The sequence below is a fragment of the Meles meles genome, chromosome 3 (assembly GCF_922984935.1).
Source record: "Meles meles chromosome 3, mMelMel3.1 paternal haplotype, whole genome shotgun sequence".
In the NCBI taxonomy this organism is placed as follows: domain Eukaryota; kingdom Metazoa; phylum Chordata; class Mammalia; order Carnivora; family Mustelidae; genus Meles; species Meles meles.
Genome location: NC_060068.1, coordinates 48,773,163 through 48,791,452, shown reverse-complemented (window position 1 = coordinate 48,791,452; position 18,290 = coordinate 48,773,163). Strand labels below are relative to the sequence as shown.

General features: G+C 34.5%; 1 protein-coding gene across 11 annotated transcripts in view; it reads left to right on the top strand.

The window, feature by feature from the left end:
• The window catches only part of APC (APC regulator of WNT signaling pathway), a 138,175-nt gene that overhangs the window by 42,363 nt on the left and 77,522 nt on the right, over positions 1 to 18,290 (top strand). For 6 of the 11 annotated variants that reach the window (XM_045999487.1, XM_045999489.1, XM_045999496.1 and 3 more), the window contains one exon: positions 10,589 to 10,741. The exons of 4 other annotated variants lie outside the window; for them this stretch is intronic. In XM_045999487.1, coding sequence (XP_045855443.1) covers positions 10,607 to 10,741 — 135 coding nt within the window. In that variant the 5' untranslated portion in view covers positions 10,589 to 10,606. Of the gene's footprint in view, positions 1 to 6,169; positions 6,190 to 10,588; positions 10,742 to 18,290 lie in introns of those variants that run through there. One more of the 11 variants, XM_045999490.1, reaches the window with a different exon arrangement.

Sequence of the window (18,290 nt, the reverse complement as noted above, 5' to 3'; positions counted from 1 at the left end):
TCTCCTTATAATACGCATATGATGTCTTGTGAATAGTAAGTTCTCAAATGTTTACTGATTTGAATTGTATAGCCACAGAGAGAAATCCATCATCTTACTATTTTAATGGGAAAGTCATCTTAGATGTTCTTTGAATTTGTACCCTCATTTTCTCTCCTTTGCTCCCTGTGGCTGATAAAGCAGTGCTTCAGTTTATTCTTGCATGTATTTGTCTTTTTGTGGCTTTCACAGAATAAAGCATTTTGGGAATTACAAAAGCTAAGAATTCAATAATAAACCTTGTCTTAAAGATGGAGAAACAAAACTCACTAAAGTAAAATGGAATAATTAGAGAATAGGTAAGCCAAGTTTTGTAGTATTTACTGTATAGTCAGCAGGAAGGGTCATTATTGGCTGGAGGGGACAGAAAAGTTTTATGTAAGTCAACAGAACTGGGCCTTAAAGGATGGAGATACATTAGCAAAGCAGAGGGGGAAAGGATGGGGTATTCAAAAAGATGATTTGTGAAAAAAAGTACAAAATAGTCTGTAGGGAATAGTGATGAGGGACTTGAGGAGGGACTTTATATTGAGACCTAATAGAAATTAAGTTTGGAAGGTAGACTCTTATCAGGTATAACAGGTCATGAAAGCCGCATAACGGTACTGTTATGTTATATGGTCTTTAAAAGCAGGAGCATTAGAAACATGTAGGAGTTTGAATTCTGGCTTAGCAATTTGATTCGTGTTCTTGGGAAAGTTATTTAGCATTTTGAAATCCCATCTTCCTTAACTCTAAAATGGTAAGTGATACCTGCCTCACACTTTTTTTTTTTTTAAAGATTTTATTTATTTGACAGGCAGAGAGGCAGGCAGAGAGAGAAAGAGGGAAGCAGGCTCCCTGCTGAGCAGAGAGCCTGACTCGGTGCTTGATCCCAGGACCCTGGGATCATGACCTGAGCCAAAGGCAGAGGCTTTAACCCACTGAGCCACCCAGGCATCCCGCTGCCTCACGCTTTTAAAGAATAAATGAGATATATATATATATGACATATATGTGGGACACTTATACTACATAGCATATTGTAAGTATGCAATAAATGGTAGGCTTTCTAAGTTTCACATACCAAATACACAGAAAAGCACATGTATAGAGGATTGAAATGATAAAACTTTTTACACTTTTTCCTTTTTTTAAATTCCAGTGGGATATTTATGAAAATTAATCATGTTCTTGGCTATAAGACAAACGTTAAAATTTTTCCAGATAATAGCAGTTTTGTAGACAGCAGTTGCCAATCAGTCTAATAAATAAGAAATTAGTAGCAATAAAAAAAAGACTCAAAAGTCATCTTATATACCTAATAATTAAGAAGGATCATCCAATTAAAAAAAAATAAAATAAAATAAGAAGGATCATCCATGTACCCCCAGACCAAAGAGGAAATCTATTGAAATTATAAATTATCAAGAAATAAAGAGAAAAATACTTCTATGTAAAATGTGAAAAATGAACAAACTAGTAAAATCATAAAACGTGAACAAGTATGGTTTATTGCAAGAACGGAGGAGGATGGGTCAAAATGAGAAAATCTTATAATTGACAGCAACAAATTAAAAGAAAAAACTGCATAGTTCTATGTTATATCAAAAGGTGTTGTAAAAGCATTTAGAAACTACTCCTAATAAAAACTTAAAGGAAGGGGCCCTTGAATGGCGCAGGTAGTAAGCCTCTGCCTTCAACTGGGTGTGATCCCAGAGTTCAGCTCCCTGCTCAGTGGGGAGTCTGTTTCCTCTTGTCCTTCTCCTCCTCCCCCTCCTCCTGCTCTCTCTCTGTCTCTCTCCAAATAAGTAAATAAAATCTTCAAAAAAAAAAAAAAAAAACCAAACCCACAGCTTTGGGGCACCTGGGTGGCTCAGTGGGTTGGGCCTCTGCCTTCGGCTCGGATCGTGATCTCAGGGTCCTGGGATCAAGTCCTGCATCAGGCTCTCTGCTCCTCAGGGAGCCTGCTTTCCATAGCCACCACCCCCCCACCTGCCTGCCTCTCTGCCTCCTTGTGATTTCTCTCTGTCAAATAAATAAATAAATAAATCTTAAAAAACAAAACCAAACCAAAACAAAACTTAAAGGAAAATACCTAAAAAATATTTACAGAAATCTTGAGTAAGACTATAAAATGGTGTAACACTAAACCATTCCTATTAAAATCAGGGATAAGATCACTACTCAACATTATTTTTGAAGTTTCCAGCAAACAATTAAGAAAAAGAAATGAGGTATAAATGCTGGGAAATAAAAGACAAAATATAATTTAATTATAAATTACATGATTATACCCAGAAAATTCACAAGAAAAACTATTAGAATTCATGGGATAATTTGAAAAGGTGGGTACATAAGGAATATGTATTAAATAAAATCAGTAGCTTTTGTCTGTACTTAGCAATATCTGGCATGGAATGGTGGTACTATTCACAATTTTAAAAACCCAGGAATAAATTTGATAAGAAAAGACATAGAACCTTCTCTTGAAAAAAGCTAGAAAATTTGATTGAAGGACCTGAATTATTTATAACACAGCTAAGATTTAGTATCATAGAATGTAATCTGTCTCAAATTAATATTAAATGTATACAGTGACAGTTTTAAGTATACATGAGAGTATAGCATATCATAAGAATACATTTCTGGGGCACTGGGTGGCTCAGGCAGTTAAGCATTTGCCTTTGGCTCAGGTCATGATCCCAGGGTCCTGGGATTGAGTCCTGCATCAGGCTCTGTGCTCCAAGGGAGCCTGTTACTCTATGTCTCTCTTTTTCTCATAAATAAATAAAATCTTCCAAAAAAAAAATACATTTCTGTTCAATGGAAAAGAAATGTTTTGTTTAATAAATAGTGCTGGTGTAATTGCTTATCCATATGAGAGACAATAAAGTTAAAGTACTATACTCATACCATATGTAAAAATAGAAATTCTATATGAATTAAAGATCTTAATGTAAAAATAGAATTTCTGATGCCAGCTAGTATACTAACCACTTGTATTTATCACCTCTTTCTCCTAAGACCCCATTTAACTGGTAGTAAAAAAAAATTTTAAAGATATGTACTTACAATGTCATAGAGTGAGAGGGAGCCAAATAGAGATTTGCAACAAATTTCTGAAATATGAAGAAATCATGGAAATTAAAAATGATTGCTGAAAATTAGTCAAAGACCTAAGACTTCCTAGTTCTCTGTTCTGTCAGCATAGCAGGTTACTTCCTGTTCTTTAAAAGTGAAATACTAATCTTGAAAAATTTTAATAGCCTTTGAAATTATCTTACCTTGGGGTGTTTAAAAGCCAGAATTGGGAATTTATGCTCTGCGCCAGCGGTCAGCAAACCCCTGTTTTTGTAAACTAAGTTTTGTTGGAACGTGGTCATGCCCATTTTTTTTTTTAAGATTTTATTTATTTATTGAGAGAAAGAGAGAGCATGTACTTGAGTAAGGAGAGGGGCAGAGGGAGAGGGAGAGAGAATCTCAAGCTGACTCTCTGCTGAGGGCAGAGCCCAATGCCAGGCTTGATTCCCAGGACCCCAAGATCATGACCTGAACCCAAATTATGAGTTGGACACCAAACCAACTGAGCCACCCAGATGCTCCTGGTCATGCCCATTTATTTATGTATTATCTGTGGCTGCTTTTGTGTTAGAAGCAAAAAGGTAGTTGTGACAGAAATCACTGGAGCCAAAAAGCCCTTTTTATTACCTGACCTTTGCAGAAAATGTTAACCAGCTTCTGTTTCACATAATTTTGATGGCCATCTAGGAGCTTCACCTCACTTGGGATGGCCTTGGATGGAGCCTAATCAAATTAAGTAGCCATCTACAGAATGTAAGGAAGAAAGAAGGAGTAGGCAAAGAATATAGCAGATAAGAAACTGAACATCATGACTTATTGGGTCTTAGTAGAGAATAGGAAAAGAAGTAGAATTCAGGATAAGAACCTGCATTGGTTGCTAAATAAAGAGAAAAGATTTAAAAATAGATGATGTGCTCTGCTTAGAATTAAAATTTTTTTTGGTATATTGATTTTTTAAACTGACAAACTTGTTAAATTTTTATATTTAAGATTTTTCAGGGGTGCTTTGGTAGCTCAGTCAGTTAAGCATCTGCCATCAGCTCAGGTCATGATCCCATAATCCTAGGATCATGTCCCATTTTGAGCACCCTGCTTCTCTCCCTCTCCCTCCGCCACTTCCCCCTGCTTGTGTCTTTTAATGGGTCAAATAAATAAAAATCTTTAAAAAACAAAAAAAAAATATTTTTCTGCTTTGTTACTGCCTTTCTAGTCATTCTTTCTAATAATTTACTCTGCTGATTAGAATTTCCAGGATTGTGTTGAATAAAAGTCTGCTAGTAGACATCCTTATCTTGTTCTTGATTGTAAAAAGAATGTCTCAGATGCCTGGGTGGCTCAGTTGGTTAAATGTCTGCCTTCTGGTCAGGTCATGTTCCCAGGGTCCTGGGATAGAGTTCACCATCTGGCGCCCTGCTCAGTGGAGAGCCCACTTTTCCCTCTGCCCCTCCCCCCTACTCGTGTGCTCTCACTCTTACTCTTTCTCTCTCAAAAATAAATAAAATCTTAAAAAAAATTTAAAAAATAAAAAAATAAATAAAAAGAAATGTCTCTAACATTTCACTATTTAAAATGTTTACCTTTTTGGCAGTTTCCTTGTTCGCAGTTTAATATAATTTTTATCTTGAATAGCTAATGACTTTTGTCAAATGTTTTTTCATTGTCTATTGAGATGATCATGTGATTTTTCTTCTTCAGTGTTTTTTTTTTAAGATTTTATTTATTTGTTATAGAGTGTGTGCACGTGAACAAGTGTAAAGCAGGGGGAGGGGCAGAAGGAGAGGGAGAAGCTTACTCCCTGCTAAGCAGGGAGCCCAAGACAGGCCTCCATCCCAGGACCCCAGCATCATGACCTGAGCCGAAGGTGGACACTTAACCAACTGAGCCACCCAGGCACCCCTTTTCTTTAGTATTTTAATGTAGTGAATGACACATAAATGATCTAATGTTAAACTATCCTTGCATTCATAGAATAAACCCAGCCTGCTTCTACTGTAGTTTTTTTACTGTATACTAATATATGCTGTTTCCTGATACTTCGTTCATGATTTTTATGGCAACATTCATGATAATATTAGCCCTTAATTATTTTCACACTACCTTTAACTTTCATATCTTGATTACATTGGCCTCTTTGAATGCATTAGGGAGTATTTCCTATTTAATTCTATTCTATTTAATTCTATTCTAATAATTTCCTATTTAATTCTAGGGAAAGTTTTTTAAGACCGGAATGATTTGTTTCTTAAATGTATGTGTTTTTGTGTATTGGGAGAAGGGAGAAAATATTTAACTATGTTCTAATTTTCCAACAGTTATAGAATTATTAAGATTTTCTATTTCTTTTTAAATCAGCCTCCCCACCCCCCACATTTTGTTCAAGTTCTTTGGTCTCTTCTCTCTGTGTAATCATATTTAGCCTTTTCAAAGAACCAACTTTTTGCTTTGATCTTCAAGCTACTAAAGAGTAATCAATAAAAAGGAAGGCTGCTTCTCAACAGACCTCAAACCTTTTATTTCTAGAGGCAGTGACTATATTTTTGCATATCTTTTCAATGACATTTTTTATCCTCATATAGTTCTTTTATTTTAATATAACAGGCTGGAGCATATGAGATGTAGTGACCTACACAACATGCATGGTTGTATCCTACTTATTTAAAAGTTGTTATGCTTTTGGGGTTTTGTTGTTGTTTTTTGTTTTTTTTTTTTTTTTAAATGAGAGGATCAGCAATTTTTTTTTTTTTTATTTGTTTATTTGACAGACAGAGATCACAGATTGGCAGAGAGGCAGCCAGAGAGAGAGGAAGGGAAGCAGGCTCCCTGCTGAGCAGAAAGCCTGATGCGGGGCTCGATCCCAGGACCTTGGGATCATGACCTGAGCCGAAGGCAGAGGCTTTAACCCACTGAGCCACCCAGGCGCCCCTGTTGTTGTTTTTTTAAGATTTTTCTTATTTATTTGACAGTGAGAGAGATCACAAGTCGACAGAGAGGCAGGCAGAGGGGATGGGGGAAGCAGGCTCCCTGTTGAGCAGAGAGCCCCATGCGGAGCTCAATCCCAGGACCTTGAGATCATGACCTGAGTTGAAGGTGAGGCTTAACCCACGGAGCCACGCAGGCACCCCAAAAGTTGTTATGCTTTTATACCAAGTTAAGGCCTTCCCACTTGCTTCATGTAACCTGTCATAATAACAGACATCACTTCAGAGAACTCCTTGAAAGAGAGGGTATATTCCATTTAAATATCTTAAATTAAAAAACAAAACTGTTTTCATAATTTAAATGCCATGTAGTGTTCTTAAACATTTAACTCTCTTTTCCTTTGGCAGTTTAACTTAGTATGTAGTATGAGGAGTAGATGTAATTTTATCCTGTTTCTTATGGCTGCCCTTTTCCCTAATGCCGTTAAAGTCCATCTTTTCACATGTATTTGCGATGCTACCTTCATTATGATTAAATTTACATGTATTTATTTCTGGATTTGTGTGTGTGTGCAAGCATGTGTTCCCATGGTTGATCTATTCATATGACAATACCATAGGTTTTTAAAACTTTTGTATTTCTGAAATAACTTTGAACTTACGAAAGTGTTAGAAAAATAGAACAGTAAGTTTCTTTATATCCTTCACTAAGCTTCCTGGCTTCCCCTGATGTTAACATCTTACATACCCACAGTGCAAGTATCAGGACTAAGAAATTAATTTATTGGTACAATGCAGTTAACTATATACTCTTTTATTTATAAAGGCTTTGTACAGTATTTTAGTAAGTGGTCTGTTCCTTCTCTTTTCGTACTTCGCCTTTTTTGCTTATTTTTCCAAATGTCTAGCTGCAGAAAACAAATGAAAACAAATTTTACATATCACATTTATTGGGACCGCATAAGATTTATAAATTAACTTGGGGAAATGACATCTTCATGATACTAAATCTTTAGGTACACGAACAAGATGTGTTTATAGTTTTCCTCGTATATGTTTTGGACTCGTTTTGTTCAGTTTATGCCTGAGTTTTATACTTCTAAAAATTATAAATAGGACCTGTCCTTCCATTTCATCTTTTATCTGATATCTCCTTGCATATAAAGGAAAGATTTCTGTATATTTTGGACTTTGCTAAATTACTCAATTATCTTATTATAGTAATATTTAGTTAATTCTTTCGGATATTCTAGGTATATAATTATGTCATCTGCTGATAGTATTCCTTTCTAACTTCATTCTTTAATTGTGCTGACTAGTATAATGAGTAATAGTGGTAAAAATGGACTTCCCCTGACCTTAGGAAAAGATGTACTATTTCCATATGTATGGCGCTTGCTTTCCAACTGATGTGGATCATATTAAAGAAGAGTCCTTTTAAATTCAGTATTCTCAACAAGAGTGGGCATTGACTCTGTAGAACATCTTTTCACCATCTTTGGCATAATCATTTTTTTTTCCTGTGTAGATCTATTAGCATGTTGAATGATGTCAATTTTCTAATAGTGATTTTTATTGGAAATTTTGGATTTTCTGTATCTTTAAGATTTTGATAAATTACATTTTCTAGAAAATTTTTATGTTTTCAAATTTATTTGCATGCAGTTGAACAAAGTAGTCTTGTGATTCTTTTGCTTCTGTTTCTGTTGATATTTTCCTCTTATTGCCATCTAAAAGTGCTAGCAAATACATGTTTTTTAATGCATCAAAACAAAACAATAAAAACAGTTCCACTAATTAAAAGAAAATCCCAAACTTCTTACATTATTGATAATAATGATTACTCCAAATTTTAAATTCTAACTGAATATTCTCTTGCTAGCCTAAAACTTTTTTTCCTACTTGCATTAATTTCTTAGGATACTTGTAAATTTGTTTTTCAGCGAACATTTGAATAAAGGTCTAAATAAGAATGCCTTTGCTTTCTTCTCCCCTGCCCTACTCTTATGGGGTGAGGGTCTCTTTAGTGGACACCTTGACCCTACAGAAAAACAAATTGGGATGTTTCCATACTCTGATTAAAAAGAGAAGGATTCAGGATTGGCCAGTTAGCTCAGGTGTTTAGAGCGTGGTGCTAATGAAGTGAAAGATTCAGGTTTTCCCCATTTCATGAGTTAAATTTTGATTTTTTTAATATTGAGTGACTTGCATGAAATTCTAATGATTGCATAAAAGGCTAACGTGAATTTATGATTTCTCGAATTTTGCATAAAGCAGTTTTGAGTTAGGGAAGGGTGGTTGCAGCATCTTTAAAGTATACAAGGAAGTATTACTCCATGAAGCATCTTCGTTTTCCCATCAAATTATATGAAATACCTTGCTTTCTAGAGCAGCAATGACTTAATGCTTGTTATTCTGGAGGGGAGAAAGAAAAAATGTTCACATGTTTTAATTGTCAATTTGAAGTGTTGGGTTTTTCCCCCTCAATAAAGAGTACTTCGTCTATGCTCATTTTGCGCATCTGTGATTGTGTAAGGTAATAACCTACATATCTTAATATACCTGCGTATATCTCTTTCTCTGTGTTATTACCTTTTATATTGTCTTATTGTTTTAGTGTAAAATTGCCAGTTAAAATTTTACTCGAAGTAAAGAATTTCAGGGCTTGGGGCGCCTGGGTGGCTTAGTCTTCAAGCCTAAGCGTCTGCCTTCGGCTCAGGTCGTCCTGGGATGGAGCCCCGAATCAGGCTCCCTGCTCGGCGGAAAGCCTGCTTCTCCTTCTCCCACTCCCCCTGCTTGTGTTCCCTCTTTCGCCGTGTCTCTCTCTGTCAAATAAATAAATAAAATCTAAAAAAAAAAAAAATTTTTTTTCAGGACTTTGATTATTAAATTCTGTCAGATTCCCCACTTCTGTTACATAGCTTTTAATGTGCTATTTTCAGAACTGCTTGTTAATAGGATGACTTAACGAGGATAAATGATCATACCTATGAATTTCTCCTTCATTTATGAGATGTCTCTGTCCTTCTCAAGTAGATGAATTACTTCTTTACCTCTTGTGCCTTGGTCAGAGGGCAGAAACTTAATAACAATAGATTGACATTAGGTCTTACTAAGGAAGATATGTTACATGTGTATTTTTATAACATTATATATATTTACATAGCACTTTTCTTCCTTAGTTTTAACAGTATCCATGTAAATTATATTTGTGCAGGTAGCAGATAACCATTTTACAAACGGTGAAATGAATTAAAATGAAGGGAGAAAGTAAACCATGACCAACCCTGAATTTAAGACCTAATTTAGTTTAAGTACAAATCTAGTTCTCATTGTTTTCAATCATAAAGACTTTTGTGAGTGATTGCCTACTTCCCAGGACTCGCTTTCCTCCTCAGATGATAGTGGGTTGCATCAGATTTATCATTAACTCATTGGAGAAGTAGCTAGACCAGAGTCCTTTGATTTTCCCATGTTAAAAGTTTTTCCAGTTGCTAAGCTCCTATACTGTCGTGACTAGCCAGTAGTGCTAGACCTGTCTGCCTTATTTGGTGTACTGGATTTTATTACAGACGCGTTTTCTTATGTCAAGATCTTTAAGTATTATTTATATAAAAAAAAACTTTTGTAATGCTTTTTAGTGTTTATTCCAAATTGAGTTTGGGATTAAACTAAAAAGAGAATCTGGGTCTTCTGAAATTGGTTAGTCTTAATCTAACTACTAGCATTCTCTAATTCATTCTAAGGACCTCTTACTACCTGGCTATCTTCTCTTTTTTTCTCCCCTCTTCTTTGACAGTGATGTAATTAATTACCAGACTCTGACTCACATCTCTTTGATAATTTCTGCTTCTAAACTCATCCATTTTCTTTAAGTCTCTTCTGGCCTCAGTTTTGAGCACAGTGGGTCCCAAGATCACATATGCTACAGCATGGCCTATTATATTCATCTTTTTGAATAACTGTAATAGAACTTCATATTAGTAATTCCTATCATCTTCCTATCAAAAAGATTGAAGTCTCAAGTTAATGCTCTCCTTTGTATCCATTCTGTTAAAGGCTGCATTTTTAATGAGGCCTTCTTGGAAGTTCAGAACTACTTTACCATGGATGATATTTAAGACTCGCCTTCTAGCAAAGTGATAGAATGTAATACCCAATCTCCTTAATTCATTCTGGCTTTAAAATTCTGTAACTATTGAGCAAAATCCATAAGTAGTATTACCAATATGAGCTTCTTATCAATGATTACATTTCGTTACATAAGTTTTACCTGTAAGACCAGTTAAAGTATCTTTAAAAACTTGAAAAAAATTCTAGCCTAACAGAAGTCTCATGCACCTGTGAAGAAGCAAATGTAGTCAATGAGCATGACTGAGGTTCTCTTCTATTTTAGTTCTTGTCTTCAGCTAAGACTCTAGTGTTTCATCCTCTTAGAAGGACAATGCTGCTTGAACAATATTGTTATTAAATGTCTCCAGCGGTTTTTTTTCGTTATCCCTTTCTTTGTAAACAAGCAGCCACGATATTTTTAGTAGTGAATTTCAAAATCCTTTTTAACCTTATAGGTCCAAGGGTAGCCAAGGATGGCTGCAGCTTCATATGATCAGTTGTTAAAGCAAGTTGAGGCACTGAAGATGGAGAACTCAAATCTTCGACAAGAGCTAGAAGATAATTCCAATCATCTTACAAAACTGGAAACTGAGGCATCTAATATGAAGGTATCAAGACTGTGACTTTTAATTGTAGTTTATCATTTTTATTCAGTATTCCCTCCTGTAAAGTTGGGGTTAGATACTTCGCTTACTTGAAAGTATATTTTAAATTAAGCAGAAATATGTAAACTCTTTCTTGCAAAGTTAGCGTGTATATTTTGAACAAAATGTATTAAATTAATCCAGTGAATCATAGAAAGAAAATAATTGTAAAAACCCAAATGGCTAGTTAATTTGTTCTTAGTTATTTTTAAGCTTAAAAATAAGAGACCAACTTTAGTATCACTATACTGAGGCTGGGTGTTCTGCATAGTTCATAGAAACTAGTTTCACAACTTTAGAATATATCTCAGTTATTAAATATAGTCTTCCTCCCAACTCTCCCAAATCTTGTCTCCACTTAAGTGCAGCAGTGATAAATGATCAAGAAAAACAGAATGCCCTACTGGGAATAGTCCAGAACTGAAAGTCAGTACCTGATTTTATTCCTTGTTTTGCCACAAGCCGAGCTGTATCACCTCTGGGTACCCTTCTGGACTTAAGGTGCCTTATTTGGAAAATATAAGCATCACACAAGCCTAGATGATTTCCATGGCTCTGTCCTGAAATTAGTTTGCAAAATAGCATTGAAAAGTTGTGATAACCTCCAAGAAAAGTTACAAAGTATTCAGTCTGCAGTGGGGAAGATATGTTCTAATTTCAGAATAATTGAGGTTAAAATTTTTGCTGTTTTAATTTCCAGTTACTTAGGCAGATTCCCTTCTCACTGAACTTAACAACTTTATAGATTTGGAGATCATCCACGAAACTGTTAACCTCTTAAAAATTCTTCCTGCTTTGTGTTGTTCTGCCCCTTGGCTGTTTAGCATCTGGGTACCTGATGCTGTTTTTGCTATCTGTTCACTACTCTTATTCCTTATTCATTGCTATTTTCTTCTTGTTCTTTTTCTATGCATTTTGAGGTCTCTCTTATTCTTCAAGCTTCTGTACATCACTGAGCTATTTTTGCTCTCTTTTTACTCTTTGTTGTCAATATCATAACAATTCAATCTTTTACTCATATGTACTATTCTATCTTTCCAGAAAGATTTCCATAAATCTTTTCTACTCTAATTGCCTATTTCTGTGGTTAAAAACTGCCCTCAGTGAGGACAGATCTCCAAGAGATACCTATCTCCAGTCCTTTCGGAAATAAGGTAGACTTTAAGCAAACCTGTTTTCTCACCACAACTGTGGGTGACCTTAAAAACAGACAAATCAGTTATCTAATATTAAAAAAATATAGTTTGCTACTTTAACACTGACCAACACAGTATATCTAAAATTATTGTACATGGCATGTGGTTTTAAAAGTTTGAAGATACAAAATGTGTAATTCCCAACAGGACTACTCTTTCGTCTACTTTGGGAGGTATATTTTGAAAAGAATTCCTCTTGATGGGCCTATCTGGATGTTTCATAGTGCATGATTTTGAGATCCCTTTTTAATTTTTGCTTAACTACTTGAGCAAATTCAAAATTTATTTTTGGGAGACATTTTAACCTACCTTAGACCCATCTCCATGCTGAATAGGAATGTCTTGGAGTAAAAATACAAGTCAGACCCTAAAATTTCTACAGTGGAATATCAGGTTGACCACTTACCCATGTGGTGTATCATATTGTATATCATGAATATTGGCATTTAAGATATGTCTGAATTCAACCATGAATTGATAATTACTCAGCAAGTGCTTCTGCAGACATCCTTGAAAAGCCATCCACTTACTTCTTTAGATTTGGACATACGGTATCATAGCAGTTACATCTTATAATGAAATTTTTTGTGTATCTCTCCTTAAGAGGATTTAAGCTGTTCAAAAGTGGGAACCAAACCATTTGTTTTGTCTTAGAATATTGATTTGGAAAAGATACTTGGAAACATTGGCAGTTCCCCCATTGGATTAAAGTTAATCCAAACCAGTGGTTATTTATGCAAAATCACTTATTATTCTTTGGAATACATTATATAATCGTAAATCCTATTTCCTGCTCATTAGCCTGTTTACCCCAGAGAAAGGCAAGGGGGGGGTCCCCTTCAACTGGGTAATTTAAGGATTTCTGAAATTTATGCAGTAGTACCATCTAGTGGCAAAAAAGAATATTGTTTTGCTATTGATTATAAGGCATTGATAAAAATAAACTATAAAATATTTTGTGTGTGTGACAGGGAAATATGTACAGCTAATTAGGGAAATGTGTACCCTGGCTATGTATTTGAAAACATAGAGGAAATGTTTATTTTTTAGGTATAGTGATGGCATTGCAGTTGTGGTTAGAAAGAACCCCTTTTTAAATATATATCTGAATTCTTTATGGATGAAGTAATACGATGTCTGAGATTTATTCCCAGATGAACTTGAGTCAGGGAAGAGAATAGAGGAAGTGGGTATGAATATAGATGAAACAAGATCATGAGTTGATCATTACTGAGGTGGGATGTGAGGATACATGGAAGATTGCTATAATATTCTCTATACTTATGTTTATATTTGACATTTTCTGTGGTAAAACTGTAGTAGAATAAAAGAGAGATTTAATGGGATTTAAATGACCCGGAATTAGATAAATGCAGAAACTGTAGCTAAATCTAAAAGGAATTACACACTGTACTTTTAATTTGGGGGCTAGAACTCAACTTGATTTACTTTAAAATTCTGAGCATAGCAACAAGATAAATATGGTCATGTATATATGTTAATCATTTAAACTGAAAGATGTGGTATTAAAAAATTATCTGTAGATAAATTATTAATGAACCACTTATGTCTTTATTGTATTTTTGACAATGAAATTTTGTAAATTGTTCCATAACTGCAAAATCATGTACATGTAGAATATCTTATTTTCAGAGTGTAAGAAGAAAATAGAAATAAAAACTCAGATTGACACATTTCATAATTTATTTTGAAGATTTAATTATCAAGTATACTTGGTATATTTGATAATGAAATGAGTCTATAACTGATGTAATGACAAAAAAGAAGTGGATCAAGTAGCAGCCTCCTTGAAATGAGACAACTGCTCACTGATATTTTCTTTTCACTGATATCTCCACAGAACATTTCATCTCTAATAAATAATTCTTTAATGTTTCTAGACTCTTAAAATATTTTAAGAAACAATGTGTAGTTATATAATATAAAAATTTTTTAAATCCAAACTTCCAGGTTGTATAAATACAAGTGAATATTCTCTCCTTCAAAATTACATATTAACGTTAAAAGCTTCTGTTTCTCTAAGCATTTTTTAAAATATTTTATTTGGAATTACTTTGCAGTTGTGTTGCTTTGTTTAAAAAAAGACTCTTTGAAATTAAGGACTACTTCTTTTAGATTGTATGCAGTACTCAGCCCCAGGCAATCATTCCTACTGCAACAACTGAAAAACACTGGATAAAATACAAAAATCATACTTTAAAAGACCTTGGAGAACAGAACTGTGGAGTCATCAAGGACTGTATTAACTAAAATTCATAAGAGGAAAGAGCCCTTTCTAGAGTAACTGACACTGCGGGTGATTTTCTTCCCCATTAATATTTATTAATTGTGAGCATAGGCTGCTGTTCATTGCTGGCACAAGCAGGACTCCACTGGAGGAAGGAAACCATTGCAGGCTTCAAACATGCAGGTTGACAAACATGGGGCCAGTTGGAAGTATTGACATTTAGAGAAGTTCCAAATGCATGGCTAGTTTTTCCATGGAACGTTGGTTGAGTCTTGAAGGATGCTAGCGACAGAACTGGGAAAACTAAATGTTACAAGGCAAAGTCCTGCCATGGGAAAGACCCATTACTTTCACACAAGAGGTCTCCTCAAGATATTTGCCAAATTTTTAACTTTGTGGAGCAGGAAGTTAAAGACCCAAGCCCTCTACCTCCACAGATCAGAACTTTTAGGGTCTAAGAAGTCAGGCACCACCTGAGAATAAGGCCGAGTGAAAGCATTCTCTAGTCTTGCAGTGCTTGAGAGACACAGACCAGAGGGAAGGGGCCTGTTTTTCCTTTCAAGATAAATACCAGATTTGAGGGATGTATAGGGTAGTAGGTTAAGGGCTGAGGAGACAGAAACCTGTATTATTTTCAGTGTAAATTTAGAGGAGAGACACATTCATGGAACTTGGCAAGTCAAATCAAATGTGAATTTTGCTTGAACTACACCTGCAGCCCATTTTTAGTCCTGATTGGTTGGAGAACGTAAGACCCCAGTGGTGGAAAGGGCAAACTCTAAAGGAAAATGTGTCTTTAAGTCTGTCTCGTTCTGTATACATAATGATTGGCATACAGCTGAAATTTCCAAGAAATGCAAGAAAGAGGAAAATGAGTGATCATTAAGAAGACAAATAGTTAATAGAAGCAAATCCAAGGGTAATCCAGATATTGGAATTAGCAAAAATTTTAACGTAGTTATTATAAATGTCTTGAAAAAAGAAAAGATATGAATAAAATGGATGAAAATCCAGAAAAGGTAGGCAAAGAATTATAGCCTATAATAGTCTAAAACTGATGAATAGTTTTACTAATAACTTATTAGATGGACTTGTAAACACAGAATTAATAAACTAGTGACAAGATAAAAATTAGTGAACATGTAAAAAAGTGTATAGAAAATATCCAAACTGAAGCACAGAAAGATAAAAAATAGGAATGAAAACAGTATGGGGCGCCTGAGTAGCTTAGTTAAGGGTCTGACTTTTTATTTCTTTTTGGCTCAGTCATGATCTCAGAGTCATGAGATGGAGCCTTGCACTCAGTGGGAAGTCTGCTTGAGATTCTCCCTCTCCCTCTGCTCCTCCCCACTGCTTGTGTGGGGTGTGTGTGTGCGTGCATGTGTGCTTTCTCTCTCTGGCTCTAAAATAAATAAATATTATTTTAAAACAGTATGTAAGCGTTATGGGGGACACAGGCAAATAGATAGGGCAAATCTGAAGTGCCAGAAGGGACGGAGAAGAAAATGGAGCAAAAGTAATATTTAAAGAGATAGTGGCTGTGATAATAGATTGGACTAGTCAACTAGCAGGAATAGAATGAAGAAAAGCTGCACCTATGTGGTTAGTTGACTTATGACCAAGGCATCCCTGCATTTCGGTGGGGAAAGAGTTAGTCTTTTCAGTAAATGGTACAGAGGCAGTTAAATATTTGCATAAAGAAAAAGAAAAAAGAGCTCAGAGCCCTGCCTCATAATATATGCAAAAATTAATTCAGGATGGATTATAGACATAAGTGTGAAAGACAAAATAGTGGCTTCCAGAAGGAAACGAGGAACAGCTTCATGCTTTTAGAGTAGGCAAAAATTTCTTAAACAAAATGACAAAGCAGTAAACATAAAAGAAAAAATTGATACATTAAAAACAAGATCTTTTGTAATGCTTTTAAAAGAAGATACAAGGTAACATCTTTGTGACCTTGGAGTAGGCAAGATTTCTTAGGACACATAAAGGACTAAACATAAAAGAAAAAAGATGTAAAATGGGCTTCATCAATTAAAAACTATATTTAAAATCTTTTCAAAGGACTTCATTATGAAAATGAAAAAGCAAGTCATAGACTGGAAGAAAATATTTACAAGACATATATCCAACAAAGAACTCAATACAGAATATATAAAGAATTTTTGTAAACCAATAACCAGAGAACGTTCAGTTTTTAAAATATGGCCAAAAGCTTGTAAAGACAATTCAGAAAGGGAGACAAATGGCCAGTAAACACATAAAAGGGATTCTACATCCTTCAACATCATGGAAATGCAGATGATATTTCTCTTTACTCAAATCACTAAAATTTAAAAGGCTGATGATGTCAGCTGTGGAACATCAGGATGCTCATACATTGCTGGTAGGAGTATAAAATAGTACAGTCAGGTTGGAAAACGGACAGTTTTCTTTTAGAGTTAAATCCTTGACTTAGCATTCGAAGTCCCAGATATGTACTCAAGAGAAGTGAATACATATGTTTACTAAAAGATATGTGCAAGAATGTACATAGTAGCATTCTTCATAATAGCCTCTAACATCTGACAACCAAAATCCCCATCAAGGGATAAAGGATAAATCAGTTGAGGCATATTCATACAGTGGACTACTACACAGCATTAAAAACAATTAACTGATAACATATGGTAGCATGGATGTGTCTCTCATTTGGTGAGCAAAAAACATGGGATACAAAAGACTACATGTTATGTCTTTCCATTTATATGAAATTCACAAATATGCTAAACTAACTGAAAGTCTTAAAAAAATTTTTTAAACCTTAAATTTCAATAATTTTTATTTACCATTATTGGTTACAACTTTTATCAATAGATTTCTAACGATATGTATAGAAACTTTTTTAAAAAAACCCTTATTCCAAGTTATGCATATTTAATATTTTTTAAAAATTAGGAAATAGGGACAAATAAAAAGATACCAAATCACCCATTAAAAAAAAATTTTTTTAATTCTTTTTAAATCAGAGGTAACCTGTGACAATGTACATACTTTTCTCTCTGCGCATTCTGTGCAGGCTTGCATTTGATGGGATTTAGAAATTTAATATATTGTCATAATCTTTTCATATCATTAAATATTTGGTGATATTACAGCTGCATAGTATTCCATTGTATGGCCAATGCTGTAAGTTTAATTGATTTTTATTGTTGGATGTCCAAGTTTAGATGGCCTTTTAATTTGGTTTTGATGTTATTTTTGTTTTTTTTTATTATTTTTAGTTTTGAAAAATTAGGTATATGTCCTGTGACATGCCAAGAATTTCCTTTTGTTGTTTTTGAACTTATACATCTTTGTACCTTTTCTAAAAACAGTATTTTTCATAATACCCATTGTTGAAAAATTATAAAACAAAACAAAACAAAATTTTTTGTAACCCCACCTTCTTAGAATACTACTGTTAACATTTTGATGATTGTTTTCAGCATCAGTGTCATTTGGGAATTTGTTGAAAATGAAGTTCAGTCTCCATTCCAGACTTAGTGAATGAACAGTCTGTATTGTAACTAGCGCTTCAGGTGATTCTGATCCATACTGAAATTTCAAACCCACTCTTGTAGACTTTGGAGAAGAATCTTGTATGGAGACTTGATCAGAGCTATGCTTTAAAAGCCTTACTGTAAAAATAATAATAAAAATAAAGTAAAATAAAATAAAAGTCTTACTCTGAATACAGAAGTCCAATGCAAGGTAGAAACATACAATAAGATTATTTTAGTAGTTCGGAAGATTAATAACCAGTATGGTGACAGTAAGAATAGAAAAGAGATGGTTCTAAGAGAAACACTAGAGGTTGAATACAGAATTTGAAAACTGATTGGTGATAAGAAGGAGTTCATGCTAAGGATTTGCGTGTCTTGGGAAGAAAAGGCTTATTTATATTTAACTGACAAGATACAAGGCAAAGAACATATTGTAGTGGCACAAAATGATAGTTCTGGACATTTACATAGGAAGTGCATATCATCCAAATGTAAAGCATGTATCAGTGAAATTGGGAAAGTGAATCTGAAGTTTGCAAGTGAGG